This window comes from Bombyx mandarina, chromosome 28 (assembly GCF_030267445.1).
Source record: "Bombyx mandarina strain Sakado chromosome 28, ASM3026744v2".
Lineage (NCBI taxonomy): Eukaryota > Metazoa > Arthropoda > Insecta > Lepidoptera > Bombycidae > Bombyx > Bombyx mandarina.
This window is the reverse complement of record NC_143233.1, coordinates 5,278,760-5,302,780: the sequence shown is the minus strand read 5'-3', so window position 1 is coordinate 5,302,780 and position 24,021 is coordinate 5,278,760. Positions and strand designations below refer to the sequence as shown.

General features: G+C 36.5%; 1 protein-coding gene across 4 annotated transcripts; it reads right to left on the bottom strand.

Annotated features, from left to right (window-relative positions):
- Positions 1 to 5,357: 5,357 nt before the first annotated feature.
- ReepB (Receptor expression enhancing protein B) lies at positions 5,358 to 22,723 on the bottom strand. Of its 4 annotated transcripts, XR_016325571.1 has the most exons (6): positions 21,969 to 22,207; positions 21,658 to 21,890; positions 14,534 to 14,657; positions 10,596 to 10,703; positions 7,338 to 7,386; positions 5,358 to 6,350 (listed from the first exon to the last, which is right to left on the bottom strand). XR_016325571.1 is itself a non-coding variant. In XM_028175333.2 (5 exons), exons 1-4 carry the CDS (start codon positions 22,096 to 22,098, stop codon positions 7,373 to 7,375), a joined length of 501 nt encoding a protein of 166 aa, XP_028031134.1. In that variant the 5' UTR covers positions 22,099 to 22,213; the 3' UTR covers positions 5,358 to 6,350; positions 7,338 to 7,372. The 4 variants fall into 4 exon arrangements, 3 of the variants coding, with proteins under 3 accessions (XP_028031134.1, XP_089595329.1, XP_028031133.2); XM_028175333.2 differs by lacking the exon at positions 10,596 to 10,703 and having other exon boundaries at positions 21,969 to 22,213; XM_089739203.1 differs by lacking the exon at positions 7,338 to 7,386.
- Between the last annotated feature and the right edge of the window lie 1,298 nt (positions 22,724 to 24,021).

Here is a 24,021-nt window from a genome sequence, read left to right as displayed (position 1 = left end):
CTATCTTGGTATACCTTAGTCGTCTCCGTTTCGATGATAATCTAATGCTGCAGAATCAGGTAGGTATACAATTACAACTTATGACATTCACAAAACGAGGCCCGCTAAAAGTCGGTTCAGAAATGATCTCAACAATAACAATGGTTTAACGAATAACACTATCAAAACTTCTCAGTCGATAGTGAAGTAAGTATTTGCTAATACAGAAAAATACATCTACTTGGAAAACAAATAGGATTTAACAGCAAAAACAATAGGTTATAAGTAGAACGAAGAATACAAAACAATGGTAAATAATATTAAAACTAAAGCGATTAACGAATGTCTCCTACCGTAGGTACCTAACTTATGCTGTAACCCGGAAATTTACTAGTCGATTTAAGAACAAAATTAAGTACCTAGATACCAAAGATGCTCGCAACGCAGTTTATTAAAAAAAAAATACTTAAAAGATAAAAAACGAAATACAAAGTAGGTATCTCAAAACAGTGACGTAACGATCTAAATTCGCGTCCGGGGCACAATCGGTATTGATTGTTTGATTTGATTGCGCCCCAACTTTTTTCCTTTTTATTTACGAATTAACTTTAATTATATTACACTGGCACTAAATTTAAAATATATTTTCCAGAAATCAATTAAGAAAATTAGCTGAATATTTGGCGTCCCTTTGTGAGTAGATAATCTAACCGTCCCTAAAAACTTAAATAGAAATGAGTGGGCCATGTAGCGAGACTGCAAGATAAAAGATGGACCAAAACAATCACTTCGTGGAATGATTCACGAGGAAAGCTTACAAAGGAAGACCCCCACATAAGATAGTAGGATGACATCATACGGACAACTGCCCAAACTAAATACAGCTCAGAATATGAATAATTGGTTTTCCTTGGTTAAGGCACTCACTCCAGGAGGTGTTCTTGCAAATAATTAAATAAAAAAGCAAATAATATAAGGATTTTCTTTATGCCCCTACTACTATTACTATATACTATGTTAATACTGTTTGCAAGAAATGTTAAGGCTTTGTTTTATTAATGCATTATCCGTATAATTGCCCATAAAATAAATAAATATTCAATACCTTAAGTCACAATGACTTCTCACCAGATATACAATACAAATTAATTCTCGGAAACACTTGATAAACTTTATCTGTTTATATGATCAATTTCGCGATAACTCTGGAGCTCAGTGCTCAGTGTTACCTCTTGAAACAACTTAGTGAGCTTTGCAAATACGAATTGAGAATCAAAAATAGACTAAAAATAACAGAATTATTAACTAAATTAGGTACGTTGAATACGTATACTTGATGAGTGCGCGAACTATTTAAAATACATTGCGCAATCGTAAACTAAATATCACTGGCTTTAATGTGTCAAAAGTAAATTTTGTAATTTATTTGCTGGCAGCTTTACTTCAAAATTTCTTATTACGTGTTGCGAGTTAGAGAATATTAGAGATCCGTTGATTCTGCAAAATATTCATTACAAAGAATACTGTATTCTTACATGCTGCATTCTTATACACTGTAATTTACTAGTATTGGCCCTTGTACTATAGATCCTTTCCCTCTTCACGGAACCACGAGGGCATCGCGAGATGCAACCTGATAACCGGTGAATAAACCTTGCCCATTCCTTTCGGGAAGAGAATTTCGGCCTCTGCCCAGTAAAACAGGGGGACACTATGACCCAGCAGCAGAGGACTGGGACAAGCGAATGCGAACCACCGAGAACAGGCTACTTGAAAAGAGAAATGACCTTCTACAGGTATAGGTTTGTTTATTACTTCGCCAACCATAAGCAACACCCTAATTATGACGGTAGTGACGTCAGCATTGCTGATGTCACGCCTTTTAGACATCCGTGCCGTTTCAATTACTATTCACTTTCCCGCAATACATGCTAAATATCATTATTATACTGAACCTCTTGTTGGAAACCATATTTTTATAATAAGAACTTATCAAAGTACATCATCGAGGGAATCCCCCGATATAGGTGATCTACCATAGACTAATATTTTCCTTTTTTTTTAATATATTTTATGACCTGGTAACTAAGACCCTTAGGTCAAGTTTTATTTAATTTTAATGAAAACTGCACTATATGAAAAATGATAATATGAAGTGAAATGAAGTTGATTAAATGAAACATGGCAGGAAATAAAATAATATGAGATGATATGTGATGAAATATAATCTCAGTAAAATGGTGGTCATTTACTGAGAATTTTTCAGTGAACTTTTTGGAGGATCCCGAGAAGTTACGTCCAGCGGCTTTGTTTAATTTTCCTACATTTATTTACAGATACTAATCAGTTAACAAACCATCGTAATTACACATTTAAACCTGAAGAAACACTAAATAGACCTAGTAAAACAAATTACACAACTTCACTCCTCGCGTTCCCGCCAAAAAGTCTAATATTTTCCTGACGAGCTCTGAACATAGATTACTCTGAATCGTAGTATCTGTTAAGTCTAACCCTGAATATGAATTAGCAATGTTCTGAATGTTCATTTCAGCTATTATTTAAATTCAATGTAGTGTATTAAGAATATCGGTTTGCTGTTGGGTCTAAAAATCAATCATAGCAAAACCAAAGTAATTATTGTAGATCGTACAAACAGCGTTGAACTAACTGGAACGCTGAACCTTGACATCGTGAGTGACTTCGTCTACCTAGGGTCTAACATTAATAACACAGGATCATGCGAAAAGGAGATAAGAAGACGTATAGGGATGGCCAAAAATGCAATGTCCCAGTTGCACAAGATATGGAGAGACCGTAACATCTCGCGAAAAACTAAAACCAAATTGGTGAGTTCGCTAGTTTTCTCCATATTCAGTTATGGAGCAGAGAACTGGACACTGAAAAAGGCCGACAGAGACCAAATAGACGCCTTTGAAATGTGGAGCTGGAGAAAATTTCTAGATTCCATAGACCGCCTTTCGCACCAACGTGTCTATTCTGAGAGAGCTTAATATCAAAACTAGACTTTCCACTATATGCCTTCGTAGGGTGCTGGAATTCTTCGGGCATATTGCTCGTAAAGAGGGTCACAATCTTGAACAGCTGATGGTGACAGGCAAGGTAGGTGGCAAACGTCCCAGAGGACGCAGTCCCACGAGATGGTCGGACCAAATACGATCTTCTCTGAACATCAACTTCCACAATGCCCTTCATGAAGCTAAAGATCGCAGCAAATGGAGAGAAATCGTACGGGAGAAGCTGATGCAGCGGGGGAGTCACGACCCTCAGTAACGAGGAAAATGACGCTAGGAGGCAGGGAGTGTATTAAATCAAAAACAAGTTACTTTTTTTTTACTTACCTTAACCTTAACTAGTAAATGAGCTCACGGGTCTCAAACCGGAGTAATGCTAACACTGACCCTAGCAAGAGTAGCGCTTCGCAGAAGCTACCACCGAATCGGAAACGCGACCCACTGGGCTGTTTCTATGGGCAATTGGGCTGTGTCTATGGGCAATTGGGCTGTGTCTATGGGCAATTGGGCTGTGTCTATGGGCAATTGGGCTGTGCCTATGGGCAAGTTACTAGATACAGCTTTCTTTACTAAATTCTTATTCAGGTTTTGTTATTGCTTTTGCGTATGCAAGTCAAAACGAGCTTACTGTCGATCGTATGGTAAATACTCACCGTAGGTCATGGATGCCAGCAAAGACAGCAACTGTCTGCCAGTAAAACGTTTTTTTGGAAAGTGCTATCCAAATCCAGTCTAGGCCAATTAATCTCTGTTTTTTTATCTCAGTAATTTAATTACTTTCCTTAGGTACTAATAAATAGGTTTTAACTACCTATATTCGGGAATATTGTATCAGGTGGACCGTCATCCATAATGTTTACGTATATTTTTTGTCACTGAAATAAACTTACCTTTAATCATTTTACTGGTGGTAGGACCTCTTGTGAGTCCGCATGGGTAGGTACCACCCCCCCCGCCTATTTCTGCCGTGAAGCAGTAATGCGTTTTAGTTTGAAGGGTGGGGCAGCCGTTGTAACTATACTGAGACCTTGGAACTTATATCTCAAGGTGGATGGAGCATTTACGTTGTAGATGACTATGGGCTCCAGTGACCACTTAACACCAGGTGGGCTGTGAGGTCCTAGCCACGTACTGGCTGGTAGGTGAGCTTACGGAACTTTTTTGTTTGCGATTTGCTAGCAGTGGCCCTAGCAAGAGCAGTGCAGTATCTACCACCGGATCGGAATCGCGACCCACTGAGAAGATCCGGGGTGAAACTTAGCGGTTTGTGTCTGTGGGGCACATCATCATACGGCACGACGTACGGTTGGAAAAACAGCAATGTCTCATGCTCCCCGTCAAACTGAAAACGTATCTGTGTGCTTAGTACGAGTTTTTTAACGTCCTCGATAGCGTAAAAGTTAGCTCATATTTGTATGGAGTTGGATCATTTGCGTGCGTTTGCCGCTAGGGGCGCTGTTCCAACTGCATACAAAATTGGGCAACTTTTACGCTATCGAGAACGTTAAAAAACTCGCACTAAGCACACTGTATAAACCAGTGTTGGGCATTAATCAAATAATATTTTAATCATCGTATTAATTGATTGAAAGATTAATTGCAATTAATTTAATCACAATTGCAAGTAATCTGTTAGTTGCATATTGCAATTAATTTATCTAAATTTAGTTGTGTTAATTGCAAGGTACAATTAAAATAATGCAACTATAATTTTTTATTGTTGTAAGAAACAATTCAAACTGGATCTGTAGGTGCACACAATATAAATGATCTTCCTTGTTATTATGTATTTTTGCAAGAACATCAGTCAACCTTGTGAGAGACCTACCCTGTGATACTCCTCCATCTTCTATTATTTTTATTTACTTTATTTAATATTAATTAAAGTTTAATTGCAGGAACAATTACCAATTGACTAATTGTTAATTGAAAAACTATGTTAAGTTTACAGTTAACAATTAATTAATTTTTAACTGAAACGTAACAGTTAATCAATTGTTGTTTTTAATTGTACCTTCCATTTAAATTTAGCCCAACACTGGTAGGTACATACCAATTAAATTCTTAGGGCATCTTCAGATTCGCCCAGCAGGTTCATCCGAATTTTGTTAGCGATCGAAACAGTAATAAAGACTTGGATTGACTATTTTGTGGTAGTTTTTTTGTTGTTGTTGCACATTATTTTACTTTATATGGCCTACAAGTTCATATCGTAACCATATCTCGACCAAAAACAATTTTAGCCTGAACACCGCTTAGTTTAACACCGGTTAGTTTACGGCGAACGAAACTTAAATTCAAATTTCTGAAAGATATCACAACGCGAAATGAACACACACAATCCACAATGAATTCCTTTTATTATGCAAAAAAATGACAAGTCATCAGTGTGAATATCCGAAACTTCTCGTGGCAAATTTAAAGGCACAATAATTAGCATCATAAGCTCAAATCTAATTCAAACAAAAACATGATTACATTTAACCTCAATCACGTAGCTGATTTTGGGTAAAACATGGCAACACTCCAAAATATTCTACTAGGGTAACACAACGCGAACAGAAACCTATTTATACAGAAACATAATAATACTATACTAATAAAGAAAACCTTGAGCAATCTCAATGGAAAAAAAAAACTAAGAGAAATTCATTGTTACAGAGATCTTCCAATAAGGGTTAATTGCTTACATTTAATATGTTTGTAGCATTCCGTTTACCTTTTAAAACCTAAAAAAAAAATACCGACAAAAATTTTAAAACAACACTTACAAACTTATACTATTTTATTCAGGATTTGAATCATTCACGTCAAATGTAATTGTATATAGTCGTCTTACTCTAGCACGCGAAAATTAATTGCGCTAGAGAGAGACGTTACAACTAATTTACCACAGATTAACTATATAGAAATATGTGACAAAAAGAAGAAAGTTTACAATGATGGTTCCGACATATAGGTAATTCCTAAAATTAAAAGCATTTCTTTAAATGCACACAAAAATGTCTTGAAATAAAACCGTTTAAAGGAAATACATTTTATGAGACTTAAAAATGAAATATTTCTATTTTTTTTTTGTTTTGTTTTAATTTCATTATTCGTTTATCAAAATACACTTATTAAGTTAACAAACAGAAATCTTATAAGTTCAACTTTTAGTTTACAAAAACTATTTCATTTTGAAACATGAAATTTATTTATTTTTTTAATTAAATTTTATATTGGCGCATAAGCGAAGTGCTGTAATTTGTACTATTTAAATTTTATTTAAAACATATGAAAAAAACGAGCAGGTTTAATTGGTCTTCCTGATGGTATCTGCCACCAGACGGGAAGCTGGAATAAAAAAAAAACAATAATTAAAAACCTTCATGGTTTGGTGGCAAACAAAAAAAACCTTGTTACAAAAAAACATAATAAAAACGGTTCTTTTTCTGTGAGTTTTTTAACGTTCTCTATAGCGTAAAAGTTAGCTCATATTTGTATGGAGTTCGAACGTTTGCCTACGTTTGCCGCTAGGGGCGCTGTTCAACTGCATACAAAATTGCGTTAACTTTTACGCTATCGAGAACGTTAAAAAACTCACACTGAGCACACTGGTCTTGTTGGGCGGACGCAATCTGCCTATCCGGTTTTTAGCTGATCACCAGACTCGATATTGAAGTATATTGTGTGACGCACGTCCGAGCCAAACAAAGCTGGGACGGTGCTCTAATTTTAACTCCAGTTACATTTAACTGTTCTCTGATGCCCATAAGCTGTGAGAGTAGGGCGTTCTGCGAGCCCACACTTACAACACTTGTGCCATTTTCGTCGCGAGGCAGTTCAAAGCTGACCTCATGTATCGAGACGGCATTTAGGTTGTCTACCATCTGATAATAATAATAATTTAAGACCACACGAAAAAAAAGCTGTCATTCCTTTTAGAACACAAACTAGATCATCGATATCGAAGTTATTAGTGTCGACGCGGTATTGTCATTAGGCCAAAAAGCAATAAATTACAATTTATTAATAGCCTTATTTTAACAAGCAGCAGCAGCGTATGTATAAAGTTATATAAAAAAATATATATTAAGCATAGGAACAGATAAACAGTACAGATTAAAATATTAGCCAATTTTTTTTTAGTACACTGTAATTGAGATTAAAAACTTGAATTAGGGTTATGTGGATGGGATTGATTTAATTTTTTAATTTTTAAGTCCAAAAATCAGTGATGTCAAGAAACAGTTAATAAACAATAAACAATTGTATGTTGTAAGATACACAAAAAAAAGATTACAGATCTTGTTGACTCACAAAGCGAAACATAACACTTACCATTATAATTTTTTTGATTGCATTAAAACGGCATTTTAATCTTGTTTCCCTAAAATAATTGAGCAAAATTAAAATACAATACGTATATAGTTGACATTTGTCTATAGTCTACAGTAATATATAAATCTACAGTGATTTTTACGGATGTTCCGTTATAACTACCGAACCATGCATCCGATTGACTTGAAACTTGGTATCCATGTAGAAAATACATGTACTTAATGGATAGACTAATATTTATATGAGTGTTGGACTCCCTAATGATAATGACAGTAAATAATAATGTTAATTTTAAATGCCCAGCGAGGCAGGCGAGTAAGGCTAGTTTATTTATAAATGTATTATTTTTATCGAGCGCTAAGCACACCGTGGTTGTTTTCATGGTTGTCTGGGGGAGATCGCTTTTAGCAAGTAAACAGCCCATTGTACTTTAGTATTTAATTTTTTGCATTTGGGTTTATTTTGGTGTACAATAAAGCATACTCTATTCCACTCTTGTGCTATAAGACCTATTCGAGTGAGATCATTAAATATAAGTAAAGATCATTTAATATAAAACGCTGTTTTCAAGAGGACACTCGCAGCCAATCGTCAATTCAGAATTAATTAATGTTTCTAAAAGTTTTATTTTTTATTTTTCTGAAACACATTAAATTTAATTTTGATATCAATTCTTTAGTTTTTTTTTTATTGCCTAGATGTGTGGACGAGCTCACAGCCCACCTGATGTTAAGTGGTTACTGGAGCCCATAGACATCTACAACGTAAATGCGCCACCCACCTTGAGATATAAGTTCTAAGATCTCAGTATAGTTACAACGGCTGCCCCACCCTTCAAGCCGAAACGCATTACTGCTTCACGGCAGAAATAGGCGGGGCGGTGGTACCTACCCGTGCGAACTCACAAGAGGTCCTACCACCAGTAATTACGCAAATTATAATTTTGCGGGTTTGATTTTAATTACACGATGAAGGAATAACATCGTGTAATTAAAATTAGTAGGTAGGTACCACCACACCGCCTATTTCTGCCGTGAAGCAGTAATGCGTTACGGTTTGCAGGGTGGGGCAACCAACTCTATCTATATATAAAATTCAAATATCTACATGTTCCAAGATTTCAATTTGACTAACGTTACGAACGAATCCTCTTGGATATTACAGATCACTCAATTTTTTCATGGAACTCTCGATCTTGTCGCTCGCTCCCTTCACCAATTTTTGGACATTAGCTGATCGAATCAAAGAAAAAAAGATATGTATAAGCAAGACCAAAAAAAAAATGATTTTACACAAGTGAAATACTGAAAAGGCGTCATTGTGCTGATAAAATTTACGTGTAGGTAATAAAATATCTGTTTGTTTTTTTTTTCAATTTTCAAACAAAGGATCATTACAAAGCCTATACACAGTATAATTACTATGAAAAGAGTAATAAAAAGTTCTCAGCGTGTGCACTCTTTTGAATAAGGGAATACACAATATACATATATAGAAATATGTACAACAATGCTGAAATCAATTATGGACAACCTAAATATATGTCAAGCAAGTATTAAAAACAAATAAAATATATATCAAAATAAATAAATAAATATTTTTAATTGACAGACAAAAATCCCAGCGATTCTAGTTTTAATTTCTGGTTTCTTCAATTTATATTAAAATTATCAATATGTTGTTGTACGATCATCATATTAATATTCAACACAAGTCGTATTGGAGAATCGCCATTGGCCTCAACTGTATGCTGAGTGAGAGTTTTTCAACGTTCTCGATAGCGTAAAAGTTAACTCCTTTGTATGAAGTTACAACAGCACTCCTAGCGGCAAACGTAGGCAAACGTTCCAACTCCATACAAAGTTGAGTTAACTTTTGCGCTATCGACAACGTTAAAAACTCGAACTAAGCACACGGTTTTCGGGGAGAAAACGTTCATTGACGTAAATTTTATGAACAATTTCTCAAATTACATCGACTTATTATTGATTACAGACAGACATATATTTTTTAAAGCTTTGAAAAACAATTCGAGATTCGATGAAAGACCAAAATGTAGTATTTGGTAATATTTCCTAGTAAGCGTTTTAAAGCATCAACCAGGTTTGCTCAAAATATATGAGCCATCGAAATCCTATAAAAACAACAACAACCTTGGAATGTTTATAGCGCAACCCCCAAACGTTGGCAATAAAGTACCTATGTTATGTTCTAATATCTTAAATATTTTAGAATATACATTTATGTGTTTGTGTCTCTATGGACTTATTTTTTCGTTTCGTTTCATTTCGTTTCACTATTCAATATATACTTTTTACTCACAAAAGTTTCATTTTTACACCCAAAATTTTCATTTTACCCCATTTGGGGTAATTTACCCCGGTTCCCCGACCGCTGTTTTAGAAGATAAAGTCAATGGGTTGAGCATTGAGCACTCGCGAACATCGTCGCATCACCTGTTTCGACTCTGATGCCTATCTCACCACACAAACCAGAAAGCAAATGTCATGAATACTTCCACACCCACACATACACACGATTTTTTAAGGATTGATTTTTATTACTAGATCTTAGTTTTGAGATTAGATTGCTTCAATAAGGAAGATGTTCGTAAACATGTGTTACAGTACGTATTTATGTAATTAATACCTTTTCTCAGGCAGGGGGACCAAACCTTCCAAGTGGATCCCTCGCCCAGGGGGTAGCACGCGATATGTGGGACTCTGACCAAAGATGCTAAAATCTCTAACATCTGTAATTGGTACCTGCCTGCGGGATTCGAACACCGGCACACCCGCATCGCTTGATACAAGTGCTCCGGGCGTCTTATCCCTTAGACCAAGACTACAAGCAGTCCTTTTGGAGGTCATTACTGGTGGTAGGACAGGTGAGTCCGCACGGGTATGTACCACTGCCTTGCCTATTTCTGCCGTGAAGCAGTAATGCGTTTCGGTTTGAAGGGCGTGCCAGCCGATGTAACTATACTGAGACCTTAGAACTTATATCTCAAGGTGGGTGGCGCATTTACGTTGTACATGTCTATGGGCTCCAGTAACCACTTAACACCAGGTGGGCTGTGAGCTCGTCCACCCAACTAAGAAAAAATTGAAAAAAAAAACATGACGAAAACGTTTCCAAAAACTATTTCGCCTTGGCGACTATTATGGTAGCTTTAAAACTTTTTTGGAGACATTAAAAGTACGTGACACAGCAATTTACATGTATTGAAAGCCCTTATATAGCCATTAGCCAACTGACCTGCTTCAGACACTAAATATGTTTACAGCTTTTTAAGTGTCTTGCTGAAAGCTGTCATTGTTTTATCAATCGATTCATTGAGGTCTTTAATGATATCTTTCATGGGATCTAAAACAAACATTTTTAAGACTCTGACAATTATAAGAATTCTCACGTACCTAAGTATATAAGTATATGTGTTTATATATGTATATATTTATATATCTGTTGTATTTACATTAATTTCTTGGACGTAATTTAGAATATGTTAATCGTATTTCGTTTCCACTCTTACCGGTTTAGTAATCACTGGGATCTTATTTTATAACGACTAAGGCCCATAATATTAATCATGTTTTAAACTGAAGATCAACAAAACTTAGTTTAAATTTGATCTATACAATTAAACTTTTTTCGTATAATTCGTAAACAAATTCAGTTCAGCTAAGCTGAGATGATGTCTTGACGTGTGGCAGCATTTTGCCATTCATTTATTAGTTTTCAATCTTTTATCAGGTTTCAAATTGACAGTATTTTAACGTATTTGACAGATCAATTGCTTTTTGAAAAAAACGTGCTCTAATTTTTGGAACGAAGTTCCTTACGGCAGGCTTGGAGGGGATAGGGATTTTGCTGCGCGACCGAACTGAAAAAAATGTGATAGTAAAACCGTAAGAAAAAATCCGTGGAAAAAAGTGCGTGGAATAAAACCGTTAAATGAGACGTGCGCAGGCGCGACAGTCGTATACACAAGCGAGTAGTGTATAATACCTTTCTCTTTCTCCCTCTTTCTTTTCGTTCTCTCATCCCTTCTCTCTCTATTTTGTAATTATTTCTATTTCTATGTAATTTTATGTTGTCAAACAAAAATAAAGAGACATTTTGTTATTTTAATTGATACGATTTTACGATTACGATTTTATTTTTATTTTACGTAATTTATTATTTCCTAAATACTTTCCTGTACTTAAATAAAAACTAATCAGCAAAATTTAAGAGAAAAATCAAGAAAACCAACATAAAATTGAGCACGATTTTTTTTTTGCAAATTGTATCGATTCTACATTAGACGAAGGAACTTCGTTCCTACCTGGTGTCCCACGACACCACATTTATCTTTTTTCTAAATCAGAAACGAATTGTTGGTAAGCTTAGTGAGTCAATATGGCAACATATTGAAAAGAAAAAAAAAAGATGTTGTAAATAATCAGACGAAGGAGCAAACTTCGGCCAAACTAACCAAAGAAGTCAACAGTTTGTTTTTATATACTTGACACAATGCCGTAGTGGAAATTATTTTATAAATATTTACTGGCATTCACTTTACATTACATTTAGTGACACTCGCCGGATCTTCTCAGTGGGTCGCGTTTGCGATCCGGTGGTAGATTCTGCGAAGCATTGCTCTTGCTAGGGCCAGCGTTAGCAACACTCTGGTTTGAGCCCCGTGAGCTCACCTAAATGTTGAGGTCAAGCTGAAATAGTCTCTCAAGGCTATCAGCATAGATAGGAAAAAAAAAAGTAACATTTACTTAGATACAAAAAAACAGCTGTTGATTTCTGGCGGCCATTTTGAAAAGAGCTGTTTAAACCCAACTCATGTTATAAACGCTCTCTCTCTACTCTCTAGTGGCCATTCCACTTCGATAAAGCGGCACGGCACGAGAACCCTCTCATCGTGGCCGCCGGTAACTACACTCCCGATCCTGCGGACAGAATGGAAAGCAGTCGACGTCGCCCAAAACACGTCATCTCGGATCCTCCCGATCCACCACTAACGGTGCTTCTAGGTAGTTCAAGCACCGGTCACCGTTCTCGTCGAACCCGTCGCTTGCGACGAAGGGCTCGACGAGTAAATTAACTCTCAGACACAGACCACTGAGTTTCTCGCCGGATATTCTCAGTGGGTCGCGATTCCGATCCGGTGGTAGATTCTGCGAAGCACGACTCTTGCTAGGGTTCGTGTTAGCATCGTCGTCAGGTTTGAGCCCCGTGAGCTCACCTACAAAAGTTAAGGCGAAGCTGAAATAGCCTCTCAAGGCTATCAGCATAGGTAGGAAAAAAAAAGAGAAAAAAAAAAGTGGCCATTTAAATTTTGTGTTAGTTTAATACGTTGAACGCCACGTGGCCCACCGGTGAGCCTAGCGCACTATACTATTCGGGCCAAGCCAAAATCAGGGAATCAGTAATTTTTATCAACTTCATATTTTCATTCTAAAATTTAAAAAATGCGATAATTTGCACGGAAGATAAAAATTAGTAACCTTTACCGTCTAGTTTTTAAACTATAACTTTCTATTGGATTTGAAAACCAAGGCGTTTGGTTCGGTTAAAGGGCCACGCGGCTCACTTCCATACGCGTTTTGTTTGATAGCCGCAATCTGTGGTTTGTAGGAAGCGTTTACGTTGAAACCCTCACGCGGCTCACGGGTGACCCTCATGGTCCGAACGTTTCAGTAAGATAAGGTTCACCGGTGAGCACCGTGGCCCGAATGAAAATACTCGATTTTTCATGTGGCGTTTAACGTGTTAAACGCCGAATGAGAGTTAAACCTTTTTTTTATAGCTCACAGCCCACCTAGTGTTAAAGTGGTTACTGGAGCTGTTACTGTCTTTGAGACATCTACAACGTAAATGCGCTACCCACCTTGAAATATAAGTTCTAAGGTCTCAAGTATAGTTACAACTATGATTGAAATTACAAGTTGATCTTCACTGACCGGTTTTAATCTTCGATTAGTTTTAACTACGATTGATATTATGGGCCTAAGACAGTGATCGGTAGCCCGTGGCTCATTGATTCCTCAGCTACAGAATATTGCTTATTGCTTTGCCTTATAAGAGACGGGTGAGCATTTTTGAAACACAAGACTATAAAAATATATGTTAAAAGTGGCTCTTTGAATAAAATTCCATTGTTTGTTATTTATATTTAGTTTTTTTGGTTGACAAGGTTACCGACCACTGGCCTAAGGGAATGCCACACTACAATTACATACTGACACTTGAAAAAGTAGCACCGGCGGAATGAACACTCACATTGTATAAAAAATTTTGTTATCAGCTCTGAGCTGGTATTGATTCGGGTATGTACATATAAACAAATGTATGAAGAGACGGACATATTAATGAACATACTTGTTTTGCAAATATATAGTCCTAAATAATTTTAGCTAATTCTTGTTTCAAATGCAAATATAAGGGCAGATTGTTTAAAAAAAGTTCAACAAAGGCGTTCTCGTAAACATCACTCGTCATATCCTTCCAAGGATAAATCGTCTTCTCGTATTAAAACTGTATAATCTCAAAACTTACTAATTTTACAGGAGAGCGTTTTAAAGGTTTAACATGTGATATCTATATATATAAAAATGAATTGCTGTTCGTTAGTCTCGCTAAAACTCAAGAACGGCTGGACCGATTTGGCTAATTTTTGTCTTGTATTGTTTGGGTAAGTCCACAGAAGGTTTAAAGGGTAGATAAATATGAAAATGCTCGGAATTAAATGAAAATAATAATTTTGTTTTTCCTTTGATGTGTCCCCCGTCGGACGGATTCTTTTTGTTTCTTTTAAGTTCATTTTATACAAAAGTTTAGATCTTTTATTTATCGATTGAGGCACTATGAAGTCTGTCGGGTCAGCTAGTTTTTAATATTAATCATCTTTGCAACATTTAATTTTTATTTTTTACCAGTTACATTATTATCTGTTTTTTAAAGTAGGATAAAATTATGTATTAATTTTGTTAATAGTCAAAACATAGGTAACCTAAAAGAAAACTAAAACTAAACTACGCTCTTTTGACAGTATTTATGAGAAAAAGACTGGTAATACCAAATAATTCCACATATTAACTCAATTTCGAATATTTTAGGAAATTCTACACTTTTAATGCGAAAAGACGAAATCTCTCTATTAAATAGATACAAGATCCAAACTAGATATAACCAATATTTACCTGTGTTGGCCATATCATCGATACGACCATGGTGCTTCTGGTAGTAAGGACGAATGATACGGTAGTAGATCACGAGGGACCCGTTGTATTCAGTCGGCAGGTAGCACCAGATCACGAAGATGCACTGAAGATAAAAACATTCATGGCTTTTAATTACACAGTCAAATATATGAGTTCTAAGGTCTCAATTTTTACAGTACAACAACTCGCCCTTCAAACCGAAACGCATTACTGCTTCACGGCAGAAATAGGCAGGGTGGTGGTACCTACCCGTGCGGACTCACAAGAGGTCTTACCATCAGTAAGTTTAATCATAAATCAGTGTAAATACACTATATTGTCAGCTATGTCAGCGTAAACGGGCGAGTAGGTGAGCTCACGAGGCTCAAACCGGGAGTGTTGCTAACACTGGCCCTAATAAGAGCAGTGCTTCGCAGAATCTACCACCGGATCGGAAACGCGATCCACTGACAAAATCCGGCGAGAAACTCAGTGGGCTGTGTCTGTGGGTTAATTTACTCGCCGATACCTTCGTCGTAAGCGACGGCTTGGCAACGACGGTGACCGGTACTTGAGGTACCTAAAAGCACCGTTAATGGATCGGGAGGATCCGTAATTACGTATAGATGATGTATGTAACGCGAGTTTAAGCCGTAGAATTGGCTTCATTCTGTCTAGGACTCCAGAAAACCGCAGGCAAACAGTAATTTATTCTTCCCAAGTGGGTCATAATAATATATCGACAAAAGAAAACATAATATTCGTGTAAAATTCTATCGTATTCAAACTGTTTACAAACGATAATTGAAGTTCAATAAAGCATCATTAATTTATCTAACACAATTTATTTTTACGTTCTTATCAATTTTAAAATTATTATTCACTCTGTCCTGTAATGCATTGCAGTGGTAATACGATCCACTAAAGTTAATACAAGAAGGAAAGAGATGCATATTATTCCTATATCAAAGAATGGCGTTGAGAGGATCTTATATATCGAGAGGTGAAAGGCTATTTTTGGTTTAAGCGACATTGTTACAACATTACAGGAGGGCCATGAAGTTTAAAGTTTAAATGTATAATTATGTATTTGATATAAGATACTGTGCGGTTGCCAGACCCCACAATTCAACGCAAATATCGCCGTTGACTGACAAAAAAATATTTAAGCGGTATGAAGATCGTTTTCTGACCAGCATTTTTGGAGTTATCCTTAACAATGCATATTTAATTGAATTCAACTGCATGGATGATGAATGATGGCCGATGGAGCAGACGTGTTCTGGAATGGAGACCGCGTACCGGTAAACGCAGCGTTGGGCGTCCCCCTGCCCGTTGGACCGATGACTTGCGGCGATATGTTGGGAGAGATTGGATGCGGAAGGGAGGATCGTTCATTGTGGCGGACTATGGGAGAGGCCTACATCCAGCAGTGGAGAGATACAGGCTGATGATGATGATGATGATGCATGGATGATTAATTCTGTTTTTTTTTTTTATGATTGAAGTATTGCTGGTGGCCTAGAGGTCTTTCCAGTTTCACCAGAACAGCTGGGCGAGCAAAGGCTCAGCCAGGAGGGTTGTGAATTGCTAACAGCTGCCTGAGCGTCTCCAATAGAGAACTACAAACTCAAGAGCAACTGTTTTGCGAATGAATCTACTACCGGATCGGAATTGCGACCCGCTGAGAAGATCCCGTGAGTAACTCAGCGGGGTGATGCATAGGTTAGGTTGCTTGTCGAACTCTTTGCCGAGTTCGACGGGTACGGTTACTGGGGTCCATAAGCTTGCTCCTAGTGTTCGAGCTAAAGGCGTCTAATGCATGGATCCATAAGGACGTGGATTCCTTCTCATGTAATTCTGTTTCAGCCTCTCTTCTTTTTCATAAAAATTTCAAAAATTTGTAGTATCTTAAATTTTCTAGTATTTCTATACGCAGTTATGCGCCGGCATTTTATCTGGTAGAATCAATTCGTAAACCTTCTAAAGGCGCTTAGAAGAACGTTACAGTCATTAAAATAAAAACATGTGACGTCGACGTCTTTTATAGAGGTTCAAAATGTTACATTTCGGAGATATTAGACTGTCCAATCGTATTAAAGCCAAAGACGATTTTCATTGGACAATAAAAAAAAACACCTACATACTATTATTGTTTGAGTCACGGTAGCTCGCGTAGGGAGATCAAGGTTGCTTCAATAAAATGTTGCGGAGAGCATTACATTTTATCATTGGCGAGTCACCGCAAGCAGAGATAACAAAATAAACCACATAAACACTGATAATGTTACCTGTAATCTGTAGGTACCGTTACTATAGGTGTTATTATTATTTTTATTTATTAAAAATTAAAAACTTAATTAAGAGGAATATAAAATTATTTTTTTTTTATTGCTCAGATGGGTGGACGAGCAACTACGACTAGTAGTTACTGGAGCCCATAGACATCTACAACACAAATGCGCCATCCACCTTTAGATATAAGTTCTAAGGTCTCAGTACAGTTTCAACGGCTGCCCCACCCTTCAAACCGAAACGCATTACTACTTCACGGCAGAAATGGGCAAGGTACCTACCCGTGCGGACTCACAAGAGGTCCTACTACCAGCAATTATGCAAATCATAATTTTGCGGGTTTGATTTTTATTACACGATGTTTATTCCTTTACCGTGAAAGTCAATCGTGAACATTTGATAAGTACGTATTTCATTGGAAAAATTGGTACCCGCCTGCGGGATTCGAACACTGGTGCATCGCTAGATACGAATGCACCGGACGTCTTATCCTTCAGGCCACGACGACTCCAACTGACGTTGCGTTGCTCTTGGCGGTTGGAGTTGGTGTCATGGCGGACGTCGCCCGCTGACGTTTGACGTTCAGATACTAAACAGATAGGTAATTAGCGGCGGCCATGATAAGATGGTTGTCGTGTCATGCCGATTTGTCGAACTGGGTTTTATTTTATCAATTGACGAGACTGCATGACATGGGCAAATGTAATTTATATTATTAACCAGATACATATACATATATGTAATGATTCTTTTGAAAAACAATATACATTGCTATAAAAATGCCCAGTTTGAATACGCTATCTCCAGGTTACAGAGTTAATAGGATCGACCCATGAGTACGAGATTTTGGCAGACCAGTAAAACCTTGCGTTATGCAGTTACTCACAAATATCATATCGTCTTATATATATATATATATCAAGTACAATGTAATATTATATAATTTTTTATTTATTTTTATGATTGAAGGATTACTGGTGGCCCGGAGGCCTTTCCAGTTTCACCAGGACACTATTGAGTGTAGGTACATAATAACGAATAATTAGTGTATTCTTTAACCGACAAGTTAATCGTATCTTTAAATAATCGGTTTTTATTCCGTTCAAACAATGATCAGGTTGATCAGCGTTTCGATCTGAACATCAACAAGATACTTCGAAATAAGGTGACACTCTACAAAACTCGCATACGGCCCGCCATGACGTATGCAAGTGTAGTGTTCGCTCACGCGGCCCGCACCAACTTGAAACCCCTTCAAGTTATTCCTGCACCATGGTTCCTAAGGAAAGTGGATCTCCATGATGACCTGAAGCTTGAATCAGTCAGTAAGTATCTACAGTCGGCATCATTGCGCCACTTTGACAAGGCAGCACGAAATGAGAACCCTCTTGTCGTGGCCGCTGGGAATTATACACCCGATCCTGTAGACCGAATGGTAAATAGTCGAAGTCGCCCAAAACACGTTATTACGGATCCTCCCGATCAATTAACGGTGCTTCTAGATACCTCAAGCACCGGTCACCGTCCTCGCCGAACCCGTCGCTTGACGAGTAAATTAACCCATAGACACAGCCCAGCGAGTTTCTCGCCGGATCTTCTCAGTGGGTCGCGTTTCCGAACCGGTGGTAAATACTGCGAAGCACTACGCTTGCTAAGGCCAGTGTTAGCAACACTTCCGATTTGAGCTCCGTGAGCTCACCTACACGTCAAGGCGAAGCTGAAATAGCCTCTGAAGGCTATCATTATAGGTAGAAAAAAGAAGATAGGTTTTTTAGTGTTTTGACTATAAGGGTCTGAGTATAAGTTCATGGTAAAAAGTCTCTTGCCCTAAATAGTTTGGAAATCCCTGCTCTAAGCCAACTGTTTTCTGATAGTTCCAGAAACCAGAGATGGGGCTAGTCAATAGTGCAGGGAACCCAATCTACTATTGATCTTCAATCTCATGTTGGGAATGTGCTCAATAGTTTTTATGAATAACAATAAAATACCAAATGATTAAAAATTGAGTAATTTCAATAAAAACTAAACCTTATAAACACATGAAAAACATATTTACAAAGCCTTAGAAGTCCACAACTTCCCGTCACATAATACTAATCAATATTTTTACTCTGTGTATTGTTATTTGATAAAACAGAAGATTTTTAATTAACAATTTGTTTGTGCTGTTCTTAAAACCACAGATTCGCGTATGGAAAAACCGACCAAATTTATTTGTATTTAGATTTAGTAATTTTTTCCCTCTCTAAGCACCTGTCATTTTTGTAAATACTTTGACATTGGCAAAATCAATGCCAAAGGCGTTGGAGCCAGATTATCTAAAAGAAGAAGAAGAATTAACAATTCGAACCTTGAACCTCCATTAGCAGGAAATGATTTACGGTTAACAAATGCTCCCACATAATACTAATCAATATTTTTACTCTGTGTATTGTTATTTGATAAAGCAGTAGAAGATTGTTAATTAACAATTCGAACCTTGAACCTCCATTAGCAGGAAATGATTTACAGTTAACAAATGCTCTAATTAGTTTGTCGGTTAATGGATTTGGCATGTTTGCATTCTCTGTTGTGTGAATACAACTAACGTTTTCATTATTTCTAGTTTTTTTTCTATTTTTATTGTTCGTTGTCAATTTATGTTAGGATAAATTTTCTGGTTAGTGTAGATTTTTCTGTATTAAATACGATCATACATATTTTTGGGAAGATAATATTTATGTATTATTAAAAAACTAAGCATAACAATTAAAGTTGATCTTTAGATGATTTCTGCTCATTAAATTTTCTGGAAGTGAACATTCTTAGCCAAAATAGTGCCCATTGGATTAATTTCTGTTTAATTTTTGTGGTTATTTTATTTATTTAGTTTCATCAACAAAGTGATCATCTATACAAAACAGACAAATCGACAATAAGTACTTTACAGATGTCACCTCAATTATTGGTGTACCATAAAGCTTAAATAAACAGTTTATGAATTATCTTGACAACATTGTCAGGATAGCTTATGAAACATCCAGTGTATTTCTATCCCATTGACTTTAAATGATTTTAACCTTAATTAACTTTGCTAATGTTAATCTTACTCCAGTCATAGAGATTTAAGAAATTATCATTTCTATTAATTTTAATTTTTTATTTTTTCTTTATTGCCTTTTTAGGCAGATGAGCGTACAAGCCACCTGATGGTAAGTGGTTACGAGCGCCCATGGACTTCAGCTATGCCAGGAGCAGAGCCAAGCCGCTGCCTACTGCTTAATACTCTCCACAAGCCTCGTTTGAAGAAGGACATGTCATAGCGCTCGGGAAACACCGTGGAGGGGAGTTCATCCATAGCCGGATGGTACGTGGCAAAAAAGACCTCTGGAAACGCAATGTGGATGACCGCAGTGGCTCCAGGTAGTATGGATGAACTCTACTCCGGTGGCGGGCGGTGCGATGGTAAAAAAGAGACGTTCGTATCATCCCGAACAATTCCTCAGAGCACTCCCCATGGAACATGCGGTACAAAATACAGAGGGAACCGAAGTTCCTCTGCAGACCCAGAGGCTCCAAGCGATTTTTATAATGTTATGGACCAATAGATGTTTTGAAAACCGGCATCTTTTTTTGTAGCACACACATGTTAAGCATATAGGTATCCCGAATCCATATGTGTTAAAAATATTCATTGCATGAGATTGTGTAATTCTAACAGCCATTAAGAAACAAACATTTCCCTCAAATACAAAGATAAGAGGCAAGCTGATAAGAAAGATAAATGCTAAAATTTCTTTTAAAAGTTTAGTCATACTTTCTGATAAAGAAACCATAGATTAAAATGAAGGTACAAGAAATTCACTCAAATTATTCATGGCTCTGGTTTCTAAGCTTTTAAAGCTACAAAACACTATAGTAATCTTATGGATGTTAAAAAAACAGAATGTCTGTCCTCTGTGCCATCCTAATGAATTCATCCAATTGTGATGAAGCTTATCAGTCATTGTTGCCAGTCTACATAAACTTCACATCATAGTACCAACAATGTACGACAGGTGGCGCATGAGTGGTTACCAACAATATTTTTGATACAGTTAGTGATTAAGCTTGACCGGTCAAGCTTCTAAATCATGCTGCAGTGCACATACAGGCTACTTAATTAACCCTTTCATTACAAGTGGCAGCTATAGATGTTATCAATGTGATGCTGCTTAATTTAGCTTCGTCCTATTCTCATTTAGGCATACCACAGATAATTTTATTTGACATATCAAATACCCTAAATAAAATAGCATTTATATTATTATAATTACAAAATCTTTTTAGGTGTCCTTCTGTAGTGCTTCAATGGCAGTATAGTGGCCAGTTCATCTTAGAAAAATATGTTAAGGCACTATAAGATTAACCTTGTTGAACAAAAGTTTAGACCAAATTGAAATCTCTAGACTTCTAAACGTATGCATCATTAAAATTGCCATTGCCATAAAATTGCAATTTTAGTCTATAAGCCATTAATAAATTTCATTTAAAAGTTAAATTAACAAAAAAATACTTTATATTAGAGTTTATCCTAATGTTAATAGTGTGATATTCATTGCTTTTCTCGAAATTAAAAATGCATATTGAAACACCCAAAGAGCACTATAGCATCTTACTAATATTGCTAATAAAATTTTCTTTAGGTTAGGTCAGTTCCATTATTATCTGAATTTCACTCTAAAAATACTTTTACTTAACATTACAGGTTTTCTTTAGGTTTTCTAACAGGTTTTCTTTATTTGTATTTTATACCTTTTAAAAAGATCAATTCTTGATTTGAATATAGAACCTAACATATGTCAGCTTACCTTTAACAGCCAGTACAATGGAAACCAGCCGACGATGAAATCGGAAAAGTACTCCACAATAGAAAAACAGGCGTACACCACCCAATACGTAAGCCATTTTGTATCGTCATCCTTCTGCGGCGACTCCAGAGCCTTCATAGACATGTACGCGGGGTACACGAAGCCGATCGAGTTGCATATTAATTCAGCTCCGAAACCGAACACTAAATATAAACCGGTGAACGCGACCAAGCCTGGACAACACGAAATACATGTCAATCAACCGCTAAAGATATAAATAAACGCGAATTAAAAAAAGTACAAAAACTTACCTAAGAAAATGTACAATCTGTTCACGCCGACCTTTTGTTCGGCTAGTTCAAAATATTTCGTCCATGGCTTGCTTTTGTCGTTCAGACTTTGTTCTATGTTGTCTTTATACTCTTGTAATTTGGATGCCATTGTGCGGTCTTTTAGTGGCAAACCGAATGTGAACGCAGATCGGAAGTTGAGCGGGCAATAAAATTATTTGACGCCGTTCACGCTTGAGGACGGCCACGATTTGACAAGACAATTGACATTGACAGGCCAACAAAATGTCAATTTTTTTTTTAAGTGATTTTATGACCTGGTAACTAAGATCTTTAAGTCATGTCTTATTTTAATTTATATTCTTACTAGCGACCCGCCCTCGCTTCGCTTCGGAAACATTAAAACACACTCTTTATAATATTAGTATAGATTTTTATGAAAAATGATAATATGGAGTGAAATGAAATGAAAATGATTAATTTGAGACGTTAATCAACTGGGATGAAATTAAATGAAATGAGATGATATGGAATGAAATATAATCTTAGTAAAATGGTGGTCATTTACTAAGATTTTTTCAGTGGACTTTTTGGAGGATCCCGAGAAGTTGCGTCCAGCGGCTTTGTTTCATTTTCCCACATTTGTGCACTTTCACAGATATTAAACAGTTAATAAACCACCGTTATTACACATTTAAACCTGAAGAAACACTAAATAGACAAAATAAAACAAATCACACAACTTCACTCCTCGCGTTCCCGCCAAAAAGTCCACAAAATGACAATAGTCAATACCTGCCACAGACTAGGATTGAACAATTGACTAAGCTGAGCTTTTCTTACTGAGTCCTGTCGCATGTTACCTACTATCCGTCCTTGTTCGGCAGGTTTCCACCATATTCTAGACCTAATAAACTGAATGCTTGCTTAAAGCTTGACGGAGCACATCCTGCTCTATCATTCACATTAGAATCTGCATTTATATTTAACATAATCAATTGTGTTCGCTGAACTGATAAAACTGGAAAGGCCGTCGGGCCACCAGCAATCCCTTCATGTTAAAAAAAAACAGTTATAATATATATCTTATAGTATATAGTATATGCACTTATAGTATATGTATTCATAGTGTATAATAATTGTATTATGTTTTTAACATAGACCTAGGTTTCATACTTCAGTGGTTTTTAACGTGCTTGAGTCTACTGACATTGAATGACATAAAAAACTAACCGAAACTGTAAATAAGAATTTATAATGTAGTAGAATCGAATAATTAATAATAAAAAGGAATAAAACTACAAGGACTAGCTCCATTTATTGAAATATTTATTTGTTGAAAATATGATATGATAAAATAATTAGTTTATTCTCTGAGTTCAGTTGAGGCAACTCTTCCATTATTTTCTTCTTCTAGTCGTAAAAGTTATTTCTCATGATCAATATATTCATTGTGTTCATTATCATTTAAGCAACATATTTACCATAGTATGGTTCGGCACCCCTGTTCATCTGTACAATCTCGAAATTTACATAAAACGATGAGTGTGCTTAGTGCGAGTTTTTTAACGTTCTCGATAGCATACAAGCAATACAAGCTATGTTAAATTTATATTATGGAGTTCGAACATTTCACAACGTTTGCCGCTAGGGGCGCTGTTCCAACTGCATACAAAGTCAAGTTAACTTTTACGCTGTCGAGAACCTTAAAAAATCTCGCACAAAACACACAGTTCCTTCTAAGTGGTAATTTTTTGTTCGTACTATCTATTAGAGTGAGTTTCACACGTTGAATGTAAGTACATAGTAAGCAGGTCACAATATATATGATCATGAGCGTAGTCTGTTTATGGCCCTAGACCCCACGAATAGCGGTAATCATCTCCAACTCGTCGACCATCTGCTTTTAGAATCATTTTTATCAGAAGCGTGAGTGGTAATGAGGTATCTTCAAAATCGTAGTAGGTAGGTTGGTAAGTAATGTAGGTAGACACGAATATTTATAGCTAGTCAAGTTATAAACATAAAAAAAGGAATAACATGTTTAACAATTTTTTTAATTTCTCAAAATAAT

Coding starts and splice junctions, on each gene's coding strand:
- ReepB (XM_089739203.1), bottom strand. CDS start 22,098: ATGGCATCCAAATTACAAGAGTATAAAGACAACATAGAACAAAGTCTG. Junction 14,658..21,657: donor CATTGTACTGGCTGTTAAAG/GTAAGCTGACAT, acceptor TTTTATCTTCAG/TGCATCTTCGTGATCTGGTG. Junction 10,704..14,533: donor CGATGATATGGCCAACACAG/GTAAATATTGGT, acceptor TGTTTGTTTTAG/ATCCCATGAAAGATATCATT.